At 49.4% G+C, this 21,260-nt stretch overlaps 2 protein-coding genes across 4 annotated transcripts in view; both read right to left on the bottom strand.

Moving 5' to 3' along the window:
* Positions 1 to 1,359: 1,359 nt before the first annotated feature.
* RPS15 (ribosomal protein S15) lies at positions 1,360 to 3,593 on the bottom strand. Its single transcript, XM_059869938.1, has 4 exons — positions 3,512 to 3,593; positions 3,084 to 3,169; positions 2,081 to 2,315; positions 1,360 to 1,521 (listed from the first exon to the last, which is right to left on the bottom strand). The coding sequence occupies exons 1-4, from the start codon at positions 3,512 to 3,514 to the stop codon at positions 1,408 to 1,410; spliced, it is 438 nt and encodes a 145-aa protein (XP_059725921.1). The 5' UTR covers positions 3,515 to 3,593; the 3' UTR covers positions 1,360 to 1,407.
* Positions 3,594 to 5,084: 1,491 nt separating this feature from the next.
* DAZAP1 (DAZ associated protein 1) overlaps positions 5,085 to 21,260 on the bottom strand; it is a 24,891-nt gene continuing 8,715 nt past the window's right edge. For 2 of the 3 annotated variants that reach the window (XM_059869789.1, XM_059869788.1), the window contains exons 6-12: positions 20,180 to 20,228; positions 15,869 to 15,951; positions 12,470 to 12,623; positions 10,078 to 10,107; positions 9,505 to 9,645; positions 8,580 to 8,762; positions 5,085 to 5,674 (exon numbers count right to left, since the gene is read on the bottom strand). In XM_059869789.1, coding sequence (XP_059725772.1) covers positions 5,502 to 5,674; positions 8,580 to 8,762; positions 9,505 to 9,645; positions 10,078 to 10,107; positions 12,470 to 12,623; positions 15,869 to 15,951; positions 20,180 to 20,228 — 813 coding nt within the window. In that variant the 3' untranslated portion in view covers positions 5,085 to 5,501. The remainder of the gene's footprint in view (positions 5,675 to 8,579; positions 8,763 to 9,504; positions 9,646 to 10,077; positions 10,108 to 12,469; positions 12,624 to 15,868; positions 15,952 to 20,179; positions 20,229 to 21,260) is intronic. The other variant, XM_059869791.1, reaches the window with a different exon arrangement.

The following is a 21,260-nucleotide window of genomic DNA, read 5'->3' as shown; positions in this document are numbered from 1 at the left end:
TCCAGCCTCTGCAAACACGCCGGGATTTGCCCCGTCCCCATGTCCCGGGACGCACCTGCCGCTCCCGACCGGACCGGTCCCTCCAGACCGAACCGGCCCTTCCAGACCGAACCTGCCCCCTCAAATCGAACCGGTCCCTCCAGACCGAACCTGCCGCCTCAAACCGAACCGGTCCCTCCAGACCGAACCGGCTTTTCCAGACCGAACCGGCCCTCCCGACCGAATCTGTCCCCCGCGAGCCGCCCGGTACCGCCCCCGTGTCCTTGGGGACCCATCCAAGGTGCGGCAGCACCGGCTGCACCCCGGGGTCCCCCGTGGGATGAGCGGGACCCTCACGACGACCCCTCTGCAGCTTCTGCCATGTGCTCAGGCCACTGTCACCCACCGAGGCCACTGTCACCCACTTAGGTCACTGTCACCCACCTCCCAGCTGGGGCGTCCTGGCCCTCTGGTTATCGCCCTAAGGGGCTGAGAGACCCCACACGGCCCCAGCTGGACAGTGACCCAGCAGGACAGTGACCCCAGCCCCCTTGTCCCCGCCGCCACCAGCGAGGCCACCCTCTCGAGGTCACATTGCTTGAACAAAAAGGGACCCAGAGGCCGGGGACTTTCCCTAAAGGACAAATGGCCCCGGCACCACCAGCCACAGGAATGGGATGTGGAGGGGGTGAGACTTGAAGAGCTGGAGCTGGGCCCCAAGGGACCCAGCCAGCAGTAGGGACAAGGCAGGACCACCCTAGGACAAATGTCCCTCTCCACGGGACGTGGCACTTGTGACCAGCATTGGGTTCATTTGGCTCAGCTCAGGATCATCCACCTGGAATGAACTCCTCATCCCATCTTCCTTCCCATCATCACTCACCCCTGAGCATCCCCCAAACACATCCCTCCCTCCCAGCCTGAGCTGCAAACCCTCAGCTCACCCCCCCACCCGATGCCACTCTGTGATCCCTGTCACCAAAGTCCTTTGAGTTCCCAAACTGGGGACAAAAAAAATAGTTTGGGGTTTTGACATCCTGTGATGGGCCTTGGCAGCTTCTCCTGGGACTCGGGCTGGTTCTGAGCCTGGGAACCCCCCCTGCCTTCCCCAGTTCCACATTTCCGTATTCCCAGTACTTATATTAACAAATGAAGTTAAATACATGGAAATGCTGTAAATATTAAAGTGCCATTCCCCACTTCCCAGAGAAGAACAAGGAATTTATTTCATTCACTAAACCCACACGAAGATGATTTGTTTGCTGCGGGTGCTGACAGAAAGCAGTGCCAAAAACCCTGGCAATACTCAGGAAAGCATCCAGTGATGGTGGAGTGGGGGTTGAGCACACCCCAGGAATGGAGAGGCAGGAGACAGAGGGATCCAGGTGGAATTTCTTTATTTACACTGCAGGAGGCTCCCTCCCGGAGCTACTTGAGCGGGATGAAGCGGGAGGAGTGGGTGGCACCGATGCCAGGCCGGCCGTGCTTCACCGGCTTGTACGTGATGGAAAACTCGCCCAGGTAGTGGCCGATCATCTCGGGCTGCAAGTGGAGAGATCCATGCTGAGGACAGCGCCAGGGGACACGGGGACATCCCCCTCCCATCCCCATCCCAGGGCTGCCAGGAGCTTGGCACAGCCCGTTATTCCAGCTGGGCTCCTCCCCTGGTGCCTTGATGGGCTTCCCCAGCTCTGCCCCTCCTAGGAGAGGTGACACAGGAGCCACAGGGGCATTTGTGCCCTTCCAGGTGGGATTTAACGCCAGGTAGGAGCAAGAAATGGCATTTAATCCCACTGGTGTTATCAAGTGACAGCAGCCCCTGGGGTAATTCCACTCCTGGGAAAGCTCAGGGATCTGTTTCATCCCAAAGCAGTGCTGGCAGGCTGGGAGCCAGAGCCGAGCACATGGATCACTCCACAGCTATCTCAGTGCTTCAGAGCCACACTGAGACCCCTGTGGGAGCTGGCCCTCCCTGGGATGGCCAACCCCACTCCAAGGAGGAGCCTGGAACCCCCCCAGACACAGGGAATGAGCAGGATTTACAAAGAGTTACAAATGAACACTCCGGACCCTGAGCTCAGTGCGAGAGCCACCAGCTCACCTTGATCTCCACCTGGTTGAAGGTTTTGCCGTTGTAGACGCCCACCATGCTGCCCACCATCTCTGGCAGGATGATCATGTCCCTCAGGTGGGTCTTCACCACCTCGGGCTTCTCCATGGGCGGCGCCTCCTTCTTGGCCTTGCGCAGGCGCTTGAGCAGCGAGTGCTGCTTGCGGCGCAGGCCGCGGTTCAGGCGCCGCCGCTGCCGCGCGCTGTACAGCTGCATCAGCTGCTCGCTGCCAAAGGGACAGGGACGGCTCAGGGACAGCCCAGGGACCCCAAACCCAGCCTGAGGAACAGCCCAGGGACACCCCAACCCAGCCTGGGGAACAGCCTGAGGAGAGCTCAGAGACCCCACAGCCAGAGAGTTACCCAGACAGAGCCTGGGGAACAGCTCAGGGACACCCCCAGGAACCCCAAACTGAGCCTGGTGAACAGCCCAGGGACCCCGAACCCAGCCTGGGGAACTGCCTGGAGAGAGCACAGAGATCCCAGAGCCACAGAGTTACCCTGAACTGAGCCTGGTGAACAGCCCAGGGACCCCTAACCCAGCCTGGGGAACTGCCTGGAGAGAGCACAGAGATCCCAGAGCCACAGAGTTACCCCGAACTGAGCCTGGGGTATGTCCTGGAGAGACCCCCAAGAGTCAAGGTGATCTGGGGTACAGCCCCGAGGAGACCCTAAAGTCTGTGTCACCCAGACTGAGATGGGGTACACAGTAGGGAGACCCCAAAGTAACAGTGTTACCCCAAGTGAGCCCGGAGCTCGGCCTCGAGGAACTCCGGGGAGCCCACAGCCTCAGCATCACCCGAACCGAGCCTGGAGCAGGGCGCCGGGACCCCACACTGACGGTGTCACCCACTGAGGGACATTAAACAGCCCAAAAAGCAACTGCTGAGCACCCAAACCCCCGTTATTGTCGGAATTTGAACACAACTTGAGTATGGGGCAGAATCGGCTCCCCCGACCCCCAAACCCCGGCCCGGGGGGTCCCTAGCCCTTACTACGACATGTCGAGCAGCTGGTCCAGGTCCACCCCGCGGTAGGTGAATTTGCGGAAGGTTCGCTTCTTCTTCTGCTCCACCTCCGCCTGCAGCGGGATAGGGGGGTCGGGTCAGGGCTGGGGGTCGCGGCCGCCCGAGAGGGGGACCCGGGGATTTAAGACCGCTCGGCCCCGCGCTCCCCGCCCTGCACACGGGAAGGCCGCGGCCCCACCGAGCTCCGCGGGGCGCCCAGGCCGCTCCCTCCCCTCAGCCCCGCTCCCGCCGCGCTGGGCCCCGCCCGGCCGGGGAACCCCCGCAGCGCCCCGGTGAGGCCCATTCCCCGACCCCCAGGAAAGCCCCGAGCCCCGGTCGGCGCCGCCGCGGCGGGTGAAGCCCAGATGGCGGCGGATGGGGCCCGATGGCGCCGGCGGGGCCTCCCCAGCACCCACCATCTTGGCCGGGGCTGCTCGGAAAGGCCGGGCTCGGGCCGGAAGCGGCGGATCTCGCGAGAGCGGCGCGGGCGGAACGCGCGGAGAAGCCGCGCCCGGGCGGCGCTTCCGCCCTCACTGCCCTTAAAGGGGCCGCAGCCCGGGAACAGCTGTGAGGGACGGAGCTTCCTCTTCCCCCCGAAGCTTCCCCTGGTGATCCAGGGAAATCTCGGGTTCCAAAGAAACCGCTCCTTCCCGCTTGCCCAAGGTGGAAACCCTGCAGCGACAGGTCAGTCACCTGGACCTCGCAGCCACCCCGGGCCGGCTCTGAGCATCCCGGGCCTTTTTCGGAAGCCGCCTTCCTCTTTCACCCGTGGAGCTTCACCTTCCCACAGGGGCCAGAGCTGCGGGGTGAGGTGGGGACACGCCGGGCACGGCCAGCAGAACCGGCTCGTTTGGCACAGGTTGGTCCGGTCTGGCCCCCGGCAGGAGGTTCCAGATCTAACGGCCCACACGGGCCTGGAGGAGCTGGTTCTGCACAGACGGGAGCCAAATCCAAAGGGTTTTGTCCCAGTAGAGGGTGAAGATGTTGGGTGTCCTCTGCTCCAGGTGTCCCCGAGGCTCCAGGGTAGTGCTGTGCCATTTCCACGGTTTTACGCTCCTGAGGGGGTCCAGCTGGTCACACAAGTGACACCTGCACAGCCATCCCTGGAGCAGCTCCTGTTCCAGCAGGAATTTCGAGCTCACCGATGTAACAGAGCAAGAGCAGAGCCACGAGGGTTCGAGCCCGGAGGATTCACACACAGCAAGCAGAACCAAAGCCACAAAAATACAAAATTCCTTCTGAACTGATGCAAGTCCTGCCAGGAGCGACGCAGCGACGTGCACAGCACAGACACATCCCAACACACCCCCAGCTCCACCTCATAAACAATGATCAATTACACCAGGAGCGAGCCCTTCACTGCATCAGGCTGGATCAAAGCTCTTCAGCCTGGAGAATCCCTCCCCAGGTCAGACCCCATGCAGCAGTGGCTTGCTGGCAGTGCCACCCAGCAGGGTGGGCACAGGGCACAGCTGGTGTCACCACACAGACCCAGCAAAGCTGCCCCAAGGACTCCAAGGGCTGCCGAGGGACTTCTCCAGAAAACCCACACTCACAAAAGCAAAAAAAACCCAGAAAAATGGAGACAGGCTGGTGTTTCTAATCCAAAGGTTCTTGTCTTTATTCAAACCAGGGCTTGGCACTGCTCAGTGCCAAACGCACCAAAACCTTTTCGCCTGAGGGAAATCCACATCGGGCCGAGGCCTTGGGAGGGGAGGCAGGTGGAGCCGGAGCCGGCGCTCCCCACGTGCCTCTGAGCAGCTCCTGCGCCCGCCCCGGCCCAGCTCCGCCCCCGGAACAAACAGCAAAATACACTCAGCAGGTTTCTGTCAACTCCCAGAGTTTCGGAACCCTCCGCCCCAGCACTGCCGTGGGGAGGGAGGGAGGGAGGGGCTGCAGCTCTTCCCCCGCCTCCGACAGCGCTCACGGAAACCCTGTTTTAAATTAAAAAATAAGCCAGCATACATAGTAGAAAATTTCTCTTAAAAATTTCACAATCTGTAAATGTATATATTTTTTTTTCTTTTAAACATAAAAGTTTACAATATACGGTAAAACAAAGGCTCAGGAAAAATAATTTCAAAAAAAAGAAACCTGAAGTTTTGAATTAAAGCTGAAGACATTTTTAAAACCCTGTAATTTGAACCAGTGACATTTTCTTTATTTGTGCTGATGGGTTAGAGAAAGGAAAATCTTTAAAAACTGCAGTCCAAACACCCACAGCTCTGCCTTCAGAAGCCATCTGCCCCCAACCCCCGCCCCCCCCCGCCCAAAAAAAAACTGTTGTTAGGTTTTTCTTCCATCAAGTAATGTGATTGTCACAAGTTCAGAAGTCTGGGATCCCGGGCTTCAGCTGGGCCCAGAGGTCCCTGTGGCCAGCACTCACTCCCTGATTGCCAGCCCAGGCTAGCGCCGGTAGGGGTGGAATCCTTGCACGTTGTGGTTCTGTCCCCGGCCGAAGCCGCTGCCTCCGGCCGGGGGGCCGCTGGATGGCTGCACCGAGGGGCCTCCGTAGGGAGGGGGCTGCTGGCTGGGATCAGAGAAACCTTGTCCAAACCCACTCAAGTCTTGTCCATACCCTGGGGAGAAGGGAAAGGCACAGGATGAGCTTCCAGGAGCAGCCACGGGTGTGAATCCCACACCTGACAGCGCTCCCTGCCAGGAACACATCCTGAACAACACCTGGGAGGAGCAGCAGCAGCTCCGGGGTCCTGCTGGGATTTTCCCTCCTCACAGAGGAAATGGGCAAAAAGCAGAAGGGAACAGGTGAGAAGGAAGGGGGAGCTGTGTTTGGAGTAATCCCAGCCAGGCTGACAGTTCAACCATCTGCTCACAGCTCTGGGGTGCCTGGGAGCAGTTTGATTTTGGGTTGGGACCTGCACCACAGGCCACTCTAGAGTGAATTTAGGGACAGGGAGAAAAACAAGAGAATCTTCTCCTTTCCAAGAGAAAAGATTGGCTGGAATCCCTGCTACCAACACAAAATTTACAACTACATGTAAATTAAGATGACTGAGAAATTGAGAAATTTAATTCAAATTCTCATAATTAAATATCACTCTTAATCCTGGCATCAGTGCCAGCCCCTGCTCTGAAAGATGCTATTAAGGCTCCTAATTACCAAGAGCATTTCTGCAGTGCTGCCTCTCTCTGTGCAGGCTTAGAGCAGGTTTAACTCTCTTAATCCCAAACAAAGTCTCTTAGCACATCTTCAGCAGTTCAATTTCAAGCTCTGCCTGTCCCTCAAGGACTTGCTGGTACTAATGAGCACTGAAACACAGCAGGCTCAGGCTCTGGGAGCTGCAAATGCTCCTCCTGGCATTTGCTCAGACACAGATAAGCAGGCGCCCAAAACTCCAAGGGGATTGTTTGCCAAGGGGCGAGGCTGGGAGTGGAAAAACACAACCCTCGAGTTGCTCTCCCTGCACAGTGCTGCAAACCACAGCCCAGCACGGGGCTCGGGTTGTTTATGATGAGGGAAACCCACAGCACACACCTGCACAGCCACTCAGGACTCACTGGGTGCCATGCCTGGCTCTGCTCCAGCCCCTCTGCTCCCCTGGGCTGTGCCAGCTGCGTGGTTTGAGTGTCTGGCTCCTGACCTGAGCCTGGATGGATCACCAAGATAAAGCCTGGCCTGGCACAGCTCACTGGGGGGCTTCACCCAGCAGGAAGAGCTGCACTGCCCCAACACAAACCCAACACCTGAGCCCTGTCCCTGCCTCTCACCCTCTGCAACAGCTCCAGCAGGGAACAGCAGGGAATGTTCCAGGACCTGCCTGAGGCTCCTCCTCCCTGCTCAGCCTGACCTTGGGAGTGCAGACAAAGCTTTGGGGTGTGGCCTGAAGGGTCTGGAGTCAGAACTGAGGGGACTACAAGGACAAACCTCAAGAGTGCCCTGCACGGAGATAATGAATTTTTAATTATTTTAAATTAATGTAATTAATTTGATTTTGCAGGGTGAGTGTTAGTGCTGACACTCATCCTGGGTGCACACACTGAAGGATTTAGGACACTGCCCAGGATAAACCTTGCACTGCCTTATGCTCATTAGGGAACTTTGTGGCCCTTTAAAGCTCATAAGCTTTACACATTTATGTAAATAAATGCAAATTAGGGACACTTCCAGGGATGGGGCAGCCACAGCGTCTCTGGAGAACCTATGCCAGGGTCTCAACAGCCTCACAGGGGGAAGTTTTTACTAATACCAGTCTAAATCTATTCTTTTCCAGATCAAAGCCATTCCCCTTGTCCTGTGATCACAGCTCCAGATGAAGAGTCCTTCTCCATCAGATCCTTCCTAAACTTCCAACACCTCCCAAACTCTGGCTCCTCGCTGATGGAACTGGCTGTGCAGGGATTTGTGCTTTATTTAGAACAGTCCAACCCACTCCAAAAAGAGTCTGCAAAGAGCCAAGTTCTGGCAGAACAAGAAAAACTTTCGAGTCACAAAGGCAAAACTATCCATGAAATCAGCTGTAAAGAAACAAATGAAAAAACATTTTAAACTCATCAACATGAGAACATGCTGCTTCACAAACACATCTCAAAGGCTCATCTTCCTTCAGAGGCTTCTTTACATTGCTGGAACTTTGAATATTATCTATTTAAATAAAAGTTGTGAAGTTTTCATCTCATAGCAGTTTCTGCAGGAACTTGAGGCAGCACTACCACATGGAGAACATGTTCCAGCAGGGAACAGCCTGAATACATGGGCTGCTGCATGCAAAATTCCCTTCAGAAGTAAAAACTGACCAATTACAATCCCTTAAAAAAACATTAGTACAGAGCTCTTTGGAGAGATCTCTGTAGAGATATTTGGAGAGCACTGCTGAGAGACAGGGCTGAGAGGAGCAAGATGAGAATGAGAATTCCCTCTGAGCTCCCTCAGGGAGCAGCAGCAGAAATTTTACTCTGGAGCACAGGCACTTGTCTAGCAGTTTTAAAAGGAATTTGTTTTTTGTAGCACTGCCTGCCTGCTGTAAAACTTGTTAGCTCAGTGCCTTCTACCTCAAAGTTACCTACAGAGCACAACAAAGCTTTGCACAGAACTGCATCCCCAGAGAGATGGGGAAGGGATGAGAAAAGGGAGGAAAAGGCCCCGGTTTGGATCCTTACACATGCACTGCCTGTCTCTCCATGCTGCTTTTACTCTTCAAGTCTGTTCTCCAAGGTCTGGAGACACAAAAAAAAGTTCACTACAAGCTCTGTGAAGCTCTTGGAGTGGAAGTTTTAGCTGTAAGTTTGGGGAGAGTGTAAACCAGGAATTCATCCTGGCAGTGCACAAATCCCTGAAGCTTATTTTACAGCACAAAAGCAACACTTTAGAGCTAAGAAAATTCCCTCTGGCTAGAACACTGCATGATTTAAGGATGGCTTGAGCTGGTGGGAGCATTCCCATCCCAGAGAAATGCCTGCAGCAAACTGTGTCCAACACTCTGTACCCAGGACTAAAGGGAAAGGGGATAAATTGCAGTTACTCACCAAACTGACTATAAGGGAATTCTGGCTGAGCAGTCGGGGGTTTGCTCATGTCCTGAGTTGCCTGAGATGGTGGTGGTGGTGGAGGAAAAGCGAGTGGTGCTGCCCCTGGAGTGGCAGGTGGAGGGGGGACTCCAGGGGGGGCAAACTGGTCAGGTGGAGGAGGTGGAGCACCATAACTAAAACCTGGAAGGACAGAACAGGTGAACATCAACGTCCTGCTTGGCTTTAGAGATGATACAATTTAAAACCAACATTTCTGAGGCTATTACACCCCAGGTGTTTGTGACCAGTGGCTGTACAGATTCACCTCGACACGCTGGTCACCCCCATGGCCCAAAGATCTCAGCAGCTCACCTGGCACAGGTGGGAGAAAGGCAGAGCACAGAGAAAGGGATAAAGCAGAACTGGGGACCAAACTCTGTGCTTACAGACATGAGAAGTGAGGAGGAGGCCATATTATCCAAGATTTTAGGAGGAAAAAGTGATAACTGGATACTATTTTCCATCTTCTTTAAACCAGGTTTGTGACAGACTTTTGAAATGGTGGCCTGAGAGGTGGGTGTTAAAATCCTATTTGTATTTCCAGTCCCAGTTATGACCTTAATTCCTTAAGCTCCTCCAAAAAACTCTGCCTGTGTTTGGCCCAGGTCAACAGCAGTGAGCTCTAAGTTTTCTCTCTGATGTCCTAACAAAGGTGCACAATCTATCTAAATTTATTTAGCAACACAGCTTTAAACTAGAGAACAGAAATGATTACTGCATCCAAGAATAAAATAATCCAAGAAAAAATGCTATAAATTAATTATAGCTTTGAATATGTAATATGGGAAAAATAATTAAGGACAGGTGAAACACAGGGGGAAATCCAAGTCTAGCAAACAATGAGGAAAAGCTGGATGTGCTCCAGCTCCTGGGGATCACTTACTAAATGGTGGAGGGGTGCCATAGCCCTGTGGAAATCCTTGTGGAGGTGGGAATCCCCCAGGAGGTGTGGAGACTATGTATGAGGTAAATGGTGGTGGTGGGGGAGGAGCTCCTCTGCCTGGAGGAGGGGGTCCATATCCACCTGGAAAAGAAAGAGAAACCCAAAAACTGAAGCAGACCAATATCAAGGAGCTGCTGCTGGAGTCAGCTTCCTCTAGATGGGGTAAGGCTGTTGGGTGGATTTCAAATGCAGGTTCAGCCTTCTATGAATCCTCACTATGGGAAATGTTTGTCCTCCAAGTATCCCCACTGTAAATAATTGCAGTTTAGCTTGTAATCCCTTGGTAACAAATTAATGTGGCTGGAACAGCAGGATGTGTGTCAGCTCCCATTACTGAGCTGCTAAGAAGCCCCTGTCTTCCCCTCTGTTCTTCCAGGACAAATTCAATCAAGCTTTTAAATGTAGGTTAAATCCTACAGAAATCCAAAAATCACTGTGAATGCTCAAAGAAGCTGCACCCGTGCTTGGGAGGATTTTTTTCCTTTCAGAATTGGTCCCATATAATGTACTTACCAATTGCCTGTCCAGCTGGCACCCACATCCCTACAAGAGAACAAAAAAAGAGCCTTAGACATCAGTGAAGCTGCGCACTCTGGAGCAGGGATGATGCAAGAAGAAGGATTTGGCTCTGGGATAGACTGGGTATCCTCCCCATGTCCCTTACAGAGCTATTTTTATGGCCTAAGCAACATTGTGGGACTATTTCTGAATGTGTAATTCTGGAAAGAGTCTGAATCATTCAGCAAATGACACTGAGAAAAGACAGCAGTTCCCAAACCCAAATCAGATGGAGCATTCGAGAGCTGCCACGTACCAAGTGCAAGAAACTACAGTACTACAGAGAACAAAACCCTGGAGAACCCCAGCAGACTACAAACCCAAGGGATTCTTAATTTGCTACCAGGTTTATCTGAGTTATTTTTGCATTTTTTGAAGCATAAAAAAAGCCTTTCCCATCCCTTGTGCAGTGCTGAGATTGAAGGATAAATGTGCTCGTGTCTGACATTAATCTTTCCAGGAGATCAGATATCATTTTCCCTACTAATCACTGCATGGAAAATAATAGGAGTTTCTCAGTTTGCAGATTAGCACATCTGTGCACAATGTCAACCCTCAGCTGCAGCTTTCAAGTTAATCAGCACCGTGGGGAAATGAGCAATCCCTGTGCTGCACTTCCATCCATCGGAGCAGGGATGGAGCAGCCACACTCCCTGCAGCCCCCCCAGGTGAACATTTCTCATCTCTCAGAGCAAGCAAGTCACAGCAACTCAATTATCCCTCTGCATTTCTCTAGAAGTTATCAAAATTGTCTTTGGATGAACTCAGCATGTTTATCCTGCCTCTGGAATCTCAGGGGGGTTGAAGCCATCAAACCCAGGCTGCTCCCGAGCCCTGCAGGGCTCCTGGTGTGCACTGAGTGCTCCCTGAACCAGAGCTGCCTGGTGCTTTCTCAAGCTACATTAAGCAATAAAATTCAAAGGCAAGGCCATCCATTTCCCCCTCATCCCTTTCAGATTTTCCTGATAACTTCCTTTGAAACTGCCTCATCCTTGAAAAGCCATTTTTCAGCCAAATTTGTCATTGGGGTGTTGTGCAGAACTCACTCCACAGCTGGAGTCACACCTGGAGCCTTCCCAACACCTTCTCTGAGTTCCCCCAACCCATGGGAATTCCATGTGGGGAGAGGCAGCTCCAAAGGAAACAGGTAGGACACACCTGGGACACGTGCCAGGCTTGGCACTGCCTTCTGCCAATGAAACGGATTTTTGGGAAAAGCAGTGAAAAAACCTTACAAAGAACTTCGGGGTGGAAACCTATGGGAGGTGGAAATCTATGGGTGGTGCTATCAGGGAGATAAAGCTGGGAATAACATCTAGACCAGAAAACCGAAGTGCAGTGAGCTGGAAAGGCCGGACAGGGAAGGGGTGGCACCCTGACCAGGGCAGGCAGTACCTTGGGGTGCTATCAGGGAGATAAAGCTGGGAATAACATCTAGACCAGAAAAGTGAAGTGCAGCGAGCTGGAAAGGCTGGACAGGGAAGGGGTGGCACCCTGACCAGGGCAGGCAGTACCTTGGGGTGCTATCAGGGAGATAAAGCTGGGAATAACATCTAGACCAGAAAAGTGAAGTGCAGTGAGCTGGAAAGGCTGGACAGGGAGAGGCTGGCACCCTGACCAGGGCAGGCAGTACCTTGGGGTGCTATCAGGGAGATAAAGCTGGGAATAACATCTAGACCAGAAAAGTGAAGTGCAGCGAGCTGGAAAGTCCGGACAGGGAAGGGGGGGCACCCCGGGCAGGGTGGGCAGTACCTTGGGGTGCTATCAGGGAGATAAAGCTGGGAATAACATCTAGACCAGAAAAGTGAAGTGCAGCGAGCTGGAAAGGCCGGACAGGGAAGGGGGGGCACCCTGGCCAGGGCAGGCAGTACCTTGGGGTGCTATCAGGGAGATAAAGCTGGGAATAACATCTAGACCAGAAAAGTGAAGTGCAGCGAGCTGGAAAGGCCGGACAGGGAAGGGGTGGCACCCCGGGCAGGGCGGGCAGTACCTTGGGGTGCTATCAGGGAGATAAAGCTGGGAATAACATCTAGACCAGAAAAGTGAAGTGCAGCGAGCTGGAAAGGCTGGACAGGGAAGGGGTGGCACCCTGACCAGGGCAGGCAGTACCTTGGGGTGCTATCAGGGAGATAAAGCTGGGAATAACATCTAGACCAGAAAAGTGAAGTGCAGTGAGCTGGAAAGGCTGGACAGGGAGAGGCTGGCACCCTGACCAGGGCAGGCAGTACCTTGGGGTGCTATCAGGGAGATAAAGCTGGGAATAACATCTAGACCAGAAAAGTGAAGTGCAGTGAGCTGGAAAGGCCGGACAGGGAAGGGGTGGCACCCCGGGCAGGGCGGGCAGTACCTTGGGGGCCGTAGCCCTGCTGCCAGGTCGGAGGGGGCTGCCCTGCCCAGCCGTTGGCAGCACTTGGCATGATCCTGCTCCCCCACTGGCTGGCCCCTGGTGGCCCCGGAGTTTGGCTCTTGCTATCCCGAGGCTCGGCGCGTTTCACCTCCACCTAAACAAACAGAGGCAGCGCTCAGAGGGGCTGGGGGGGCCCCGCGCCCCCCGGCCCCTCACACACACCCGCAGGTACACTTAAGACTACACTTAGCATCTTATGACTTATGTCTAAGTACTTAATTATTAAAACTTAAGGCCAGTAATTTACAATGTTTCTCAGGTACAGTGTAGGTGATGGTAAGGCATTACAAGTCCTACTGTTGAGGGATTCCGAGAAAAGCATCCTACAAATCGCTTCAGTCTCGTTGGCTTTAATCTTAAAACAGCAGTACCCTCTTACAGCAGCTCTGCACTTAAAACAGCAGAATCCTGGGCATTAATGACAGACTGATTTCATGTTCAAGGCAGGAGATACGAAGATGATGTTTTCAGTTAAAAAACCAGAATTTTGAGTGAAGAGGCTGCTCTGAAAAAGGGTACTAATGCTTTAACCAAACATGTTTGGGGTCCATTTGGAAGTGACAGTTTAACCCACCCCAACTAACTGCAATTTCAGCTCTGCTCATACCTGAGAAACACACATTTTTTTGAGATTTTTTTTTTGTATTGTTGTATTTTTTTTTAAACTTAAGATTTTATTTAAATGTCTAATGGAAGATAATGACTTACCTTCCCCAGGCTAACGCTTAAAGAATCTCAGTTAACTCAAACAATGTCAGAGGGAATGGATGTGATAAGAGAATCTTACATTACATCTAACAAAAAAGTAAACAAACATGCAAGTAATAAAAATGGACAGTTGAGTCAATAAGAAGCAATCTTCATACTGTGTTAAGTCAGTGACAAAACCCCTCCTGTTTTAAAAATCAGTAACCACAGTGCTTAACTTATTTCATTCCAAGATAAAATGTCCTAGTGTTCCCAGCCATGGAATAAGTGCATTTGACCTACTTAAAATAAGCTGCACATTCAACATAAACCTCTCAAAAAAAAAAGAAAAAAAAATCCAGTTCTGATTTAATGAAACCCTCTCAGCACTTGCTGAATCTGAGGCTTTTTTTTTTTTTTCATTTCATGATTAATTTTAATGGGTGCCAGAGTACAAAGAAAATAAATCTCAATCATCAATGGGCCTGAGTAGTATGGAAAATAAAGTATTCAGAATTCTTCCTGCCATGTCTTAAAAGCCATTCATGTTGGAGAACAAACAGGAAACAGGCACAAGGCAAGGACAAAGCCCCCCCCACCCCCCCCTGCCAATGCCCCAAGGACATGAGACATGACAGTAACCAAATCTCTGTCAGCTCAAGGCCCTTCCAGAGAGGAACCAAGGGAATTTTTCAAAGGACTCAAATTAATGAGTCTTAACACATTTGCCTTGAGGGAATTCGGTTATTGCTTACAAAAGCAGAGGCCTTCTTGCAATTTTAATTTTTTCTCCCTCCTTTCAACAACATATGGATTCATTTCAGCAATACCTTTTTAATTACCAAAAAGACAGAGATACCATTTTTAAAGCAGGCATGATTAGGCAGTGAAGGAGAGAGCAGGGGATCTGGAGCTCATTAATCCTTGTGGAAGAATCCCATTAATTTTTCAGTGCACACTTGGAAGCAGGGAACTGCCAAAGTGAGGACTGAAAATTCCCTGTGCAATAGGGAGGTTCAAATTCCACACCTGCCTAGAGCCCAGCTTACCCAAGAACTGAGGCAACTCTATTAATGTGAGCTAAAAATCCCTGAATGCTGATTTTTTTTTTTCTTTTGTCACTGAAAGGGTGGGGGGGGGGAAGGGCAAAAATCAATTATTTCAGGTTGGAATTGGGTTTGTTTGGGGAATGCAGAGAATTCCAAGTCCCAGGGCTGTGCCAGCAGCAAAGCAATGAGGTGACATCCAGGCTCACACTGGGTTCTCCATCCTCTCCCAGCACCTTGTGGATGTTTATCCTTTGTTCCCATTTGGATCTGCTGCTTTGTGGGATCAGCTCCCACTTTTGGGTTTGCTCACTTTAGGGTAGGCAATTCCAAGGGGAGATCAGGGAATATTGAGGGGATACAGGTGATCCTTACACACCTGCTCACACCAGGAACCAAGAAATGATGTTCTGAATCCCACAAGTCCATTCCTTTGTTCCCATTATCAGGAAACCATCCAGCCCTGACCCCCAAAACAAGTTCACAGGAATTAAAGGCATTATTACACTGCAAAATGAACCACAACTCCACTGATAGGCAGAGTGTGTCCCTTGCTAGCTAAGTCAAGGCTTATGAAATATCAGCACATAAAAGCCCTTAAAGACAATTAAACACTCACACAATGCAATAATTTAAGGAATGTGAGAATCTTCTGTGTCTCCCTGAACACCCTCACTTCTAGCAGTTTTAACATTTAGTTTAAAATCTGGATATACCTTAAAGCTGTGCAAGGATTTAAATTTACCAGAATTTCCTGTGGTTTATTTTTCTTTAAATTACTCTTTTAAAACTTGGGTGTTCTGCAACAATTTATTTTGCATTTAGGTTTGGGGTTTTTTGGATTTTTTTCTTCCACAGGTAAAAGTATGTTCCTAGCTGAGTAACATCAAAGGAGCCTAAAAAATTCCTGCCTATCCAAGCCCCGTTTGCTGACAACACAGTATGAAGATGAAACAACCAGAGGTCACTTAACTGCATTGTGGTTAAATACTATATAGAGTACGTGGGTTGGTATCAAAGTTTCACAGTAAGTGACCCAATTTTTTAAAAAACCAATCCTTCAGGATGTTTTTTTTTCTCCCTTTTTCTTTTAAAGTTTATGATTATACAAAGCACATCGTCTGACACCACCTCAAGATTTGAGTATCAAGTACACATCTGAAGGAGTGGTATCTTAAACCAAGCCTTGAAGAACTCGGATTTCACTGGGATTCTGCTTTTCCAACAGCTGGAAATCACTGATTTCTCTCCTTGCACCACAGCAGTGCTCAAAGCAGAGGCAGTGAGCACCAGTTCACCCCAGTGATGATGATCCCAGCTCATCTGCTCAGCCAGAGCAGCCCCCAGGTCTGTACACACAAGGCCTCACCCCAAGCAGAGCCCACAGCCTGAATCCTCAGGCTTCCAAGCCCTCCCTTCCCCAGGCTGCCTCCATCCTAAGTGCCCTTCTCCAGCAAACTCAGACTTTCCCCACCTCCATGGATAAAGCCTTGAATTTGGACTGCTGTGCTCTCCCATCAACAATTAAGTTGGATTCCCCAGTGAAATCGCTCGTTGCCCAAGACTTGGTTCTTTCTTAAGGTAAAATAAAACTACAACTACACACTTTTTTGCCCATGATGTCGTGAAAATGCATGTTGACAGCCTGGTCCACTGATTGTTCGTCCTCGAAAGTAATAAATCCAAAACCTAGCCAACGACGAAGAGTGAATCAAGGTAGCAGGGTGTTGTGACACAAAACAGGATGATGAACAGTATTAGGGGCAGACCAAGGGTTCAAGCAGGGGTTTCAGATAACGACACTTGTGTTCAATTGGCAAAAACTCTGAGGAAATTGCAATGGATACTTCCTGTGAAGAGGCTTTAGTGCCTCGTCTCGATTGCGCGCATGCAGCTTCGAACTGAGCTCGTTAACCGGCTTTTAATTTGATTTTATTCCTCATCCACCTACCAGGAAATGGAAAAAAACTGCTAAAATCAAAATACTTGTGGGACAGCAGATTGAAGTCAAGCAACTTTGCTGCTCCTCCCTTTGATTCAGCCTAATTTCCCAAGGAGAACCTATCATAAATCCCTGTTCCCCAAAGCTGCAAAGCAACTTCCTCCCAATCCCTTAGCCCAGCTTCCAGTTAGGGATTATTTTCCATAGAAAAAAAAGTTAGTTTTGAAATGTAGCTGTTAAAGCATGAGAAATTTTACCACTCCATGGATGAATGAGAAGCTTCAGAAACTAACAACCTACATCAGAGGTTCTCAAGTTTTCCACACCTTGGAGAAAAAGCACGGAACAGGTGTTACTCCTTCCCAAAAAGGCAGCCCCCTGTGAGGTGTTGCTCACACAGAACGTGGTGTTGCTGCCACATCCTGAATCTGTTTCATTTCTTGTATTTCCTGTTGGTTTCCTTTTGAAAATCCACACAACTTCCCAATGGATGGCTCATTCCCTTCCAGTTGACCACAGCCCCGGCTGCTGGCAGCTCAGCTGGATCCAGCAGCTTTTGATGCTTGGAGAGAAAACTCTGGGAAAGGAGGCACAGCTCCCCTTTTGGAGGTGACTCTGAGAACCACTGCACGTAGGTTGTAGCTGCTGACACAGCCGAGAGAGTGGCAAAATAGTGGTTAATCCCCCAGGACAAGGCGGCTGCTTCATGCCATCACCCACTGGCTGCTGGTGGGGACAACCCAGGGCAGGGAGGGACACATGCAGTACAGGAATTGTGCCATTCTTTGGATTAGCTACAGAGGGGGGGAAAGGGGGGAGAGCAATAAAAATTAGAAAAGAAACCCGAGGTGCGGCGTGGGAAGCGTTTATGGAACATGGATGCGGTTCTGCTTTTCTGAAACCCAAGATTTCCCCCTTGGTTTGCGTTTTGCTTTGCAGCTAGTGCTGACAGCAGCCAAATCTTGCTCTAAAGCGTTACAGAATACAGATCTAGCACAGGAATGTCTCTCCACGCTTATCCAACTGCGTTGGGTAAGCCCAAAGAGGCCTAGTGTAGAGAAAGTTTATATATATATATATATATAAAAATACACAAAGATACAGGCCAAAATAGATTCCAGCAGGTCAAATTCTGCTGTCAGCAACAAGAGCAAAAGACATCACTAAAATAAACTGAAAATAAAAAGGAAAAAACTTGGCATTTCCCACACACAAGAGACTGGCAGTATAAACGAAGTTTTGTGGAGCTGTGATGAAAGCAGCCTTGAAGCTGAGAGCAGCATTTCATCACAATATATTTGTCTGAGTTAACCAGAAATCTGAGTGTTGGAGCCAAAGGAAAAGTGTTTGTATTTAAATCACGTTTAGTATTCCAGCCTTTGTCTAAAAAGAGATGGGGAAGAAAAACAATGGATTCCATCTGGATGTGAAGGTTGTTGTTAAATTTGATTCCAAAGCTAAAGGAGGGGAACAGAGTGTGGGATGGGGTTGGAGGGGTGGAACAGGGAGGGCAAGAGGACATTGAGAAAAGCAATAAATAAATTTTTAAAAGGGGATTTAAAAGGGTCAGACAGCACAAGATAAAGAAGAGTACAGAAATCAGAGTAACACAGCCAAAGTCCAAGGTGAAGTTTTAAGCAGAAGTGATGAAACCCACCACCTGCAGCTTTAGTTCTTGAAGGACAGGACTCTGTTAAAGGCTGGAGAAATGAACTGCATCCAGCAGGAATCCAAGAGGAACAGAGCAGAGTGACAGAGCTGGTCTGCAGCCAAGGGAGGAGGAGAACAGACACAGCAAGAACCTGGAAATCCCTTCCCAGCTGTTGGAACCAGGAGAAGCTGAGACTGCACCAAAACCACTTTGTGCCTTCAGAGATGTGACATGGCTGCTGTGCTTGGGGCTGTGGGAAGAGATTGGATGAGGCAGAGCTGGCAGGAGCAGGTAGGACTGGGAGGAAGCAAAGATCATGTGGATACCTGACCCCAGTCAGCTCCTCAAGGACATCACCTGAGCATTTGGTGCCTCCTGAGGGGCTGGAGGTATATGGATGCCACAGGGATTAGAACAGGGATCATTTTCCCTCCCCCTAGCAGTAAACCAATGTGCACTTCCACAGGAAGGGTGGTGAAGTGAATGGCAAAAGGCAAAATTCAGAAGGGTCTAAGGAGAGATGGCACTGAATTGGCCTCTGGAATTTTATCTACAATCATTAAAAGGATAAGGGGACAGAGCAGCAAGAGAACACAGAACACAGAGAGAAGGCAAGAGAAAATGTGTTCTGGGATGCACAGCCAGGAGTACCCAATACAAACTCGAGGAATTTTTCCTAGCACCCCCCAGGGACTGCAAGGGCCATTTTGGGAGATGTGTTAGTCAGCACACTAAAAAAAGCCTGGAACAGCACAGAAACAAAAGGCAGAGGGAAAAGATTCAAGAAGTGCTTAAGAAGTCTGATGAATCAGGGGAGGAAGTTTTCTGTGGGTGAAGACAAGACCTTTCCCCCACCTGGCACTTGTGCTTTGCACCCCAAGCCCTCCTTTGCCTGTGTTGCTTTTAGTAGAGCTTGAAGCAGAGAAGCCATTAATTGAGACAGGATTAATCCAGACCAGGCATGATGTTTAAGCACCTTTTGCACAGAGGCTGCAAGGCTGGGATTAAATATTGCAAAGATAGAGATGATGCAATAATTACTGAGATATTTCAGAACTTCAGCCCCAAATTACATTTGATTGCCAGTGCTTTTGTCTCCTCTATCCAAAACCAGTTGCTCTAAAGCATTGAAACAGATGAATTTATGTGCTGCTTAAATCAAAGGTATCTGCTGGAAGAAGATTAGGATAGCTAAAGCAAGAAAACAAAAAAACAAATATATTGAAACTTCGTTTACACTCCAATAAAAGACAAAGCCCGTCCCTCCTCTGACTGCGGAACTGGCCTGTACCTCTGTGATAAATTATCACCTAGAGAGAAGAAATCTAAAGAGATATCGTTAATCACAGTCAAACAATTCACAGAGAGAAAAGAAACAAAAAAAAGAACTTACTTAACGTTACCATACTTTACTATGAAACACTTAAATATGTCACTAAGGATGTATGTCTAAATTAAAAATAAAACTAAGACTTAACAGCTTAATAAATATGAAGTGAAGGATATATTTCTTAATAATGAGGCAGAAGAGAAATGAAAAGTTCAGATGGCAAACTATTCTCTAGCATGTCCAACATGCTACAGGGTGGGAGCACAGCTAAGCTTCACGTGCCAAAATATTGCCTCTACCTTGGCAAACAAATGGTGGATGCAAAGGGACGTGGGTGACATGGAATTGCTTCATATTTTGACCAAAGGTTCCCAGCTTGATTCAATATCTAGTGAATTTTTCCAGTTTTTGGGGTTTTTTATTCCCCTCCCCTCTTAAAAGCAATCTGGTATACAGGGATTGTATATTCCAATTAAAAATATACATCTATATATATATTTAAGAATTATTTTGTGGTTGTTTTAAGAAGAGTTTTTCTTTAATTTGAGGTGAAGCCATTTAACCAAAACAAAAAGCAGGTGATGGATGGATTCTGTCCTGTCTTGTGCTCTGGCTGGAGCACCCCACATGCACTTACAGACCCAACGTACCTTTCATGTGCAACAGGAGGAAAATCTGATTATTTTTCCCCCCCTCAAAAGTACCTTAAGCCACAGGAGTGGCTCGAGAATCAAATTTCATTCAACTATAAAAAAAACCCCAACCCATCAATGAGCATGAAATATCTGAGTTGAAATGCACAGACCCAAGTGAAGCTGGAGATGAAGAGTCTAGACTTGAAGTGATGTTTGCCCAGTGAATTATTCTTTTTCCTGAGGCAACATAGGAGAAAAAAAAAAAAAAAATCTACCTTTTCTGATGGTGTGAAATAGTTTGCCATCTGACTATAGGAGAGTATGAAGAAATTTCAAGGACAAACTAGATCAGCCTTTACCTCGGGGCCTCTGTTTCTCTGCGTCATAGATCATTACAACTTCAGTGACCTGGAAGAGAGAAGGGAAATTCTACTCCCTGTGCTACAAGGGGAGGGCTGGAACAGTCACCACCAGCTGGTTCCTGCTCTCTACCCACAAAGCACAAGCTAAGTGCAGCCATCATCCCAGCAACAGCACAAAACCAGGGAATATTGCTCTTCCTGGGAGTTTAGAAAGCCTGAGCTCATCTCTATTGTCTCATCACACTTGACATTTTAATTTAACATTCAGGTTTTGCACTGTTTGTACCCACTCTACGGCCTATTACACACCCCAAAGGTTTGTTTCCCAACAACTCATCAGTGTAGCTTTTTAAAACATGATTTTCCCCATTTTTAACCATTTTCACTTTTGCCATGAAAAGCAGCTTGAGCTGCAGGCAGCTCTAGGAACATGCAGGGCTCCTCTGATTGAATTACTGGAGCACCAGAGAGGCCCAGAGCACCAGTTAAACCAATGCTTTAAACAGCTTTACAAAACCCCTCTAAGTTCTGGATGAGCAGTATCAGTGGGATTTTAACCCAAAAAAAGAAAAAATGGAAACTGCAAGCTGTTCAAAGGCTTCAGGATTATTCTTCTCAGAATGAGCACCACAGTGAGCTACAATTTAAACAAAACCTGAGGTGTAATGTTTATGTCAACATTAAAACAGCTGAAGGGAACTGCTCTGAAATCTCTCAGATGCAGAGAAGTGGTCACAAAATGGGTGTGATTTTGTAAAATTGCATCTTCAAGACAATCTTAGGATATTTTTACTCGTGAGTAAAAATGAGTTGAAAGTCTGACACAATTTCATCTTTACTTACAGCTAGAAAACATTGGGGTTTGAGTTGCTGCACTCACTTGAGCACATCCTACTGGATGCTCCCAGCTGGGGCTGGGGGATCCACGTGGGGATTGTGCCATGGGACAATCAGTGCCACATTTGTCCCTCCCCTGGTCCATTTGGGTCCTCTTCACCCTGGCCTTAATGACCCAGCAATTACCAGGGCTGAAAATCAGTGCCTGCCTTGGGCTCTTCACTCTCGTGGCCACAAAACA

Source organism: Haemorhous mexicanus, chromosome 29, assembly GCF_027477595.1.
Source record: "Haemorhous mexicanus isolate bHaeMex1 chromosome 29, bHaeMex1.pri, whole genome shotgun sequence".
NCBI lineage: Eukaryota > Metazoa > Chordata > Aves > Passeriformes > Fringillidae > Haemorhous > Haemorhous mexicanus.
Note: the sequence above shows the minus strand (reverse complement) of the source record. Positions and strands in the feature narration are given on the sequence as shown.

Bases quoted from the DNA above. Each gene is read 5' to 3' on its own strand.
- RPS15 (XM_059869938.1), bottom strand. The intron at 2,316-3,083 runs GTAAGGGCTAGG...TCCCTTTGGCAG, and splicing joins CAGCTGCTCGACATGTCGTA to CGAGCAGCTGATGCAGCTGT. The intron at 1,522-2,080 runs GTGAGCTGGTGG...CTCCACTTGCAG, and splicing joins TCAACCAGGTGGAGATCAAG to CCCGAGATGATCGGCCACTA.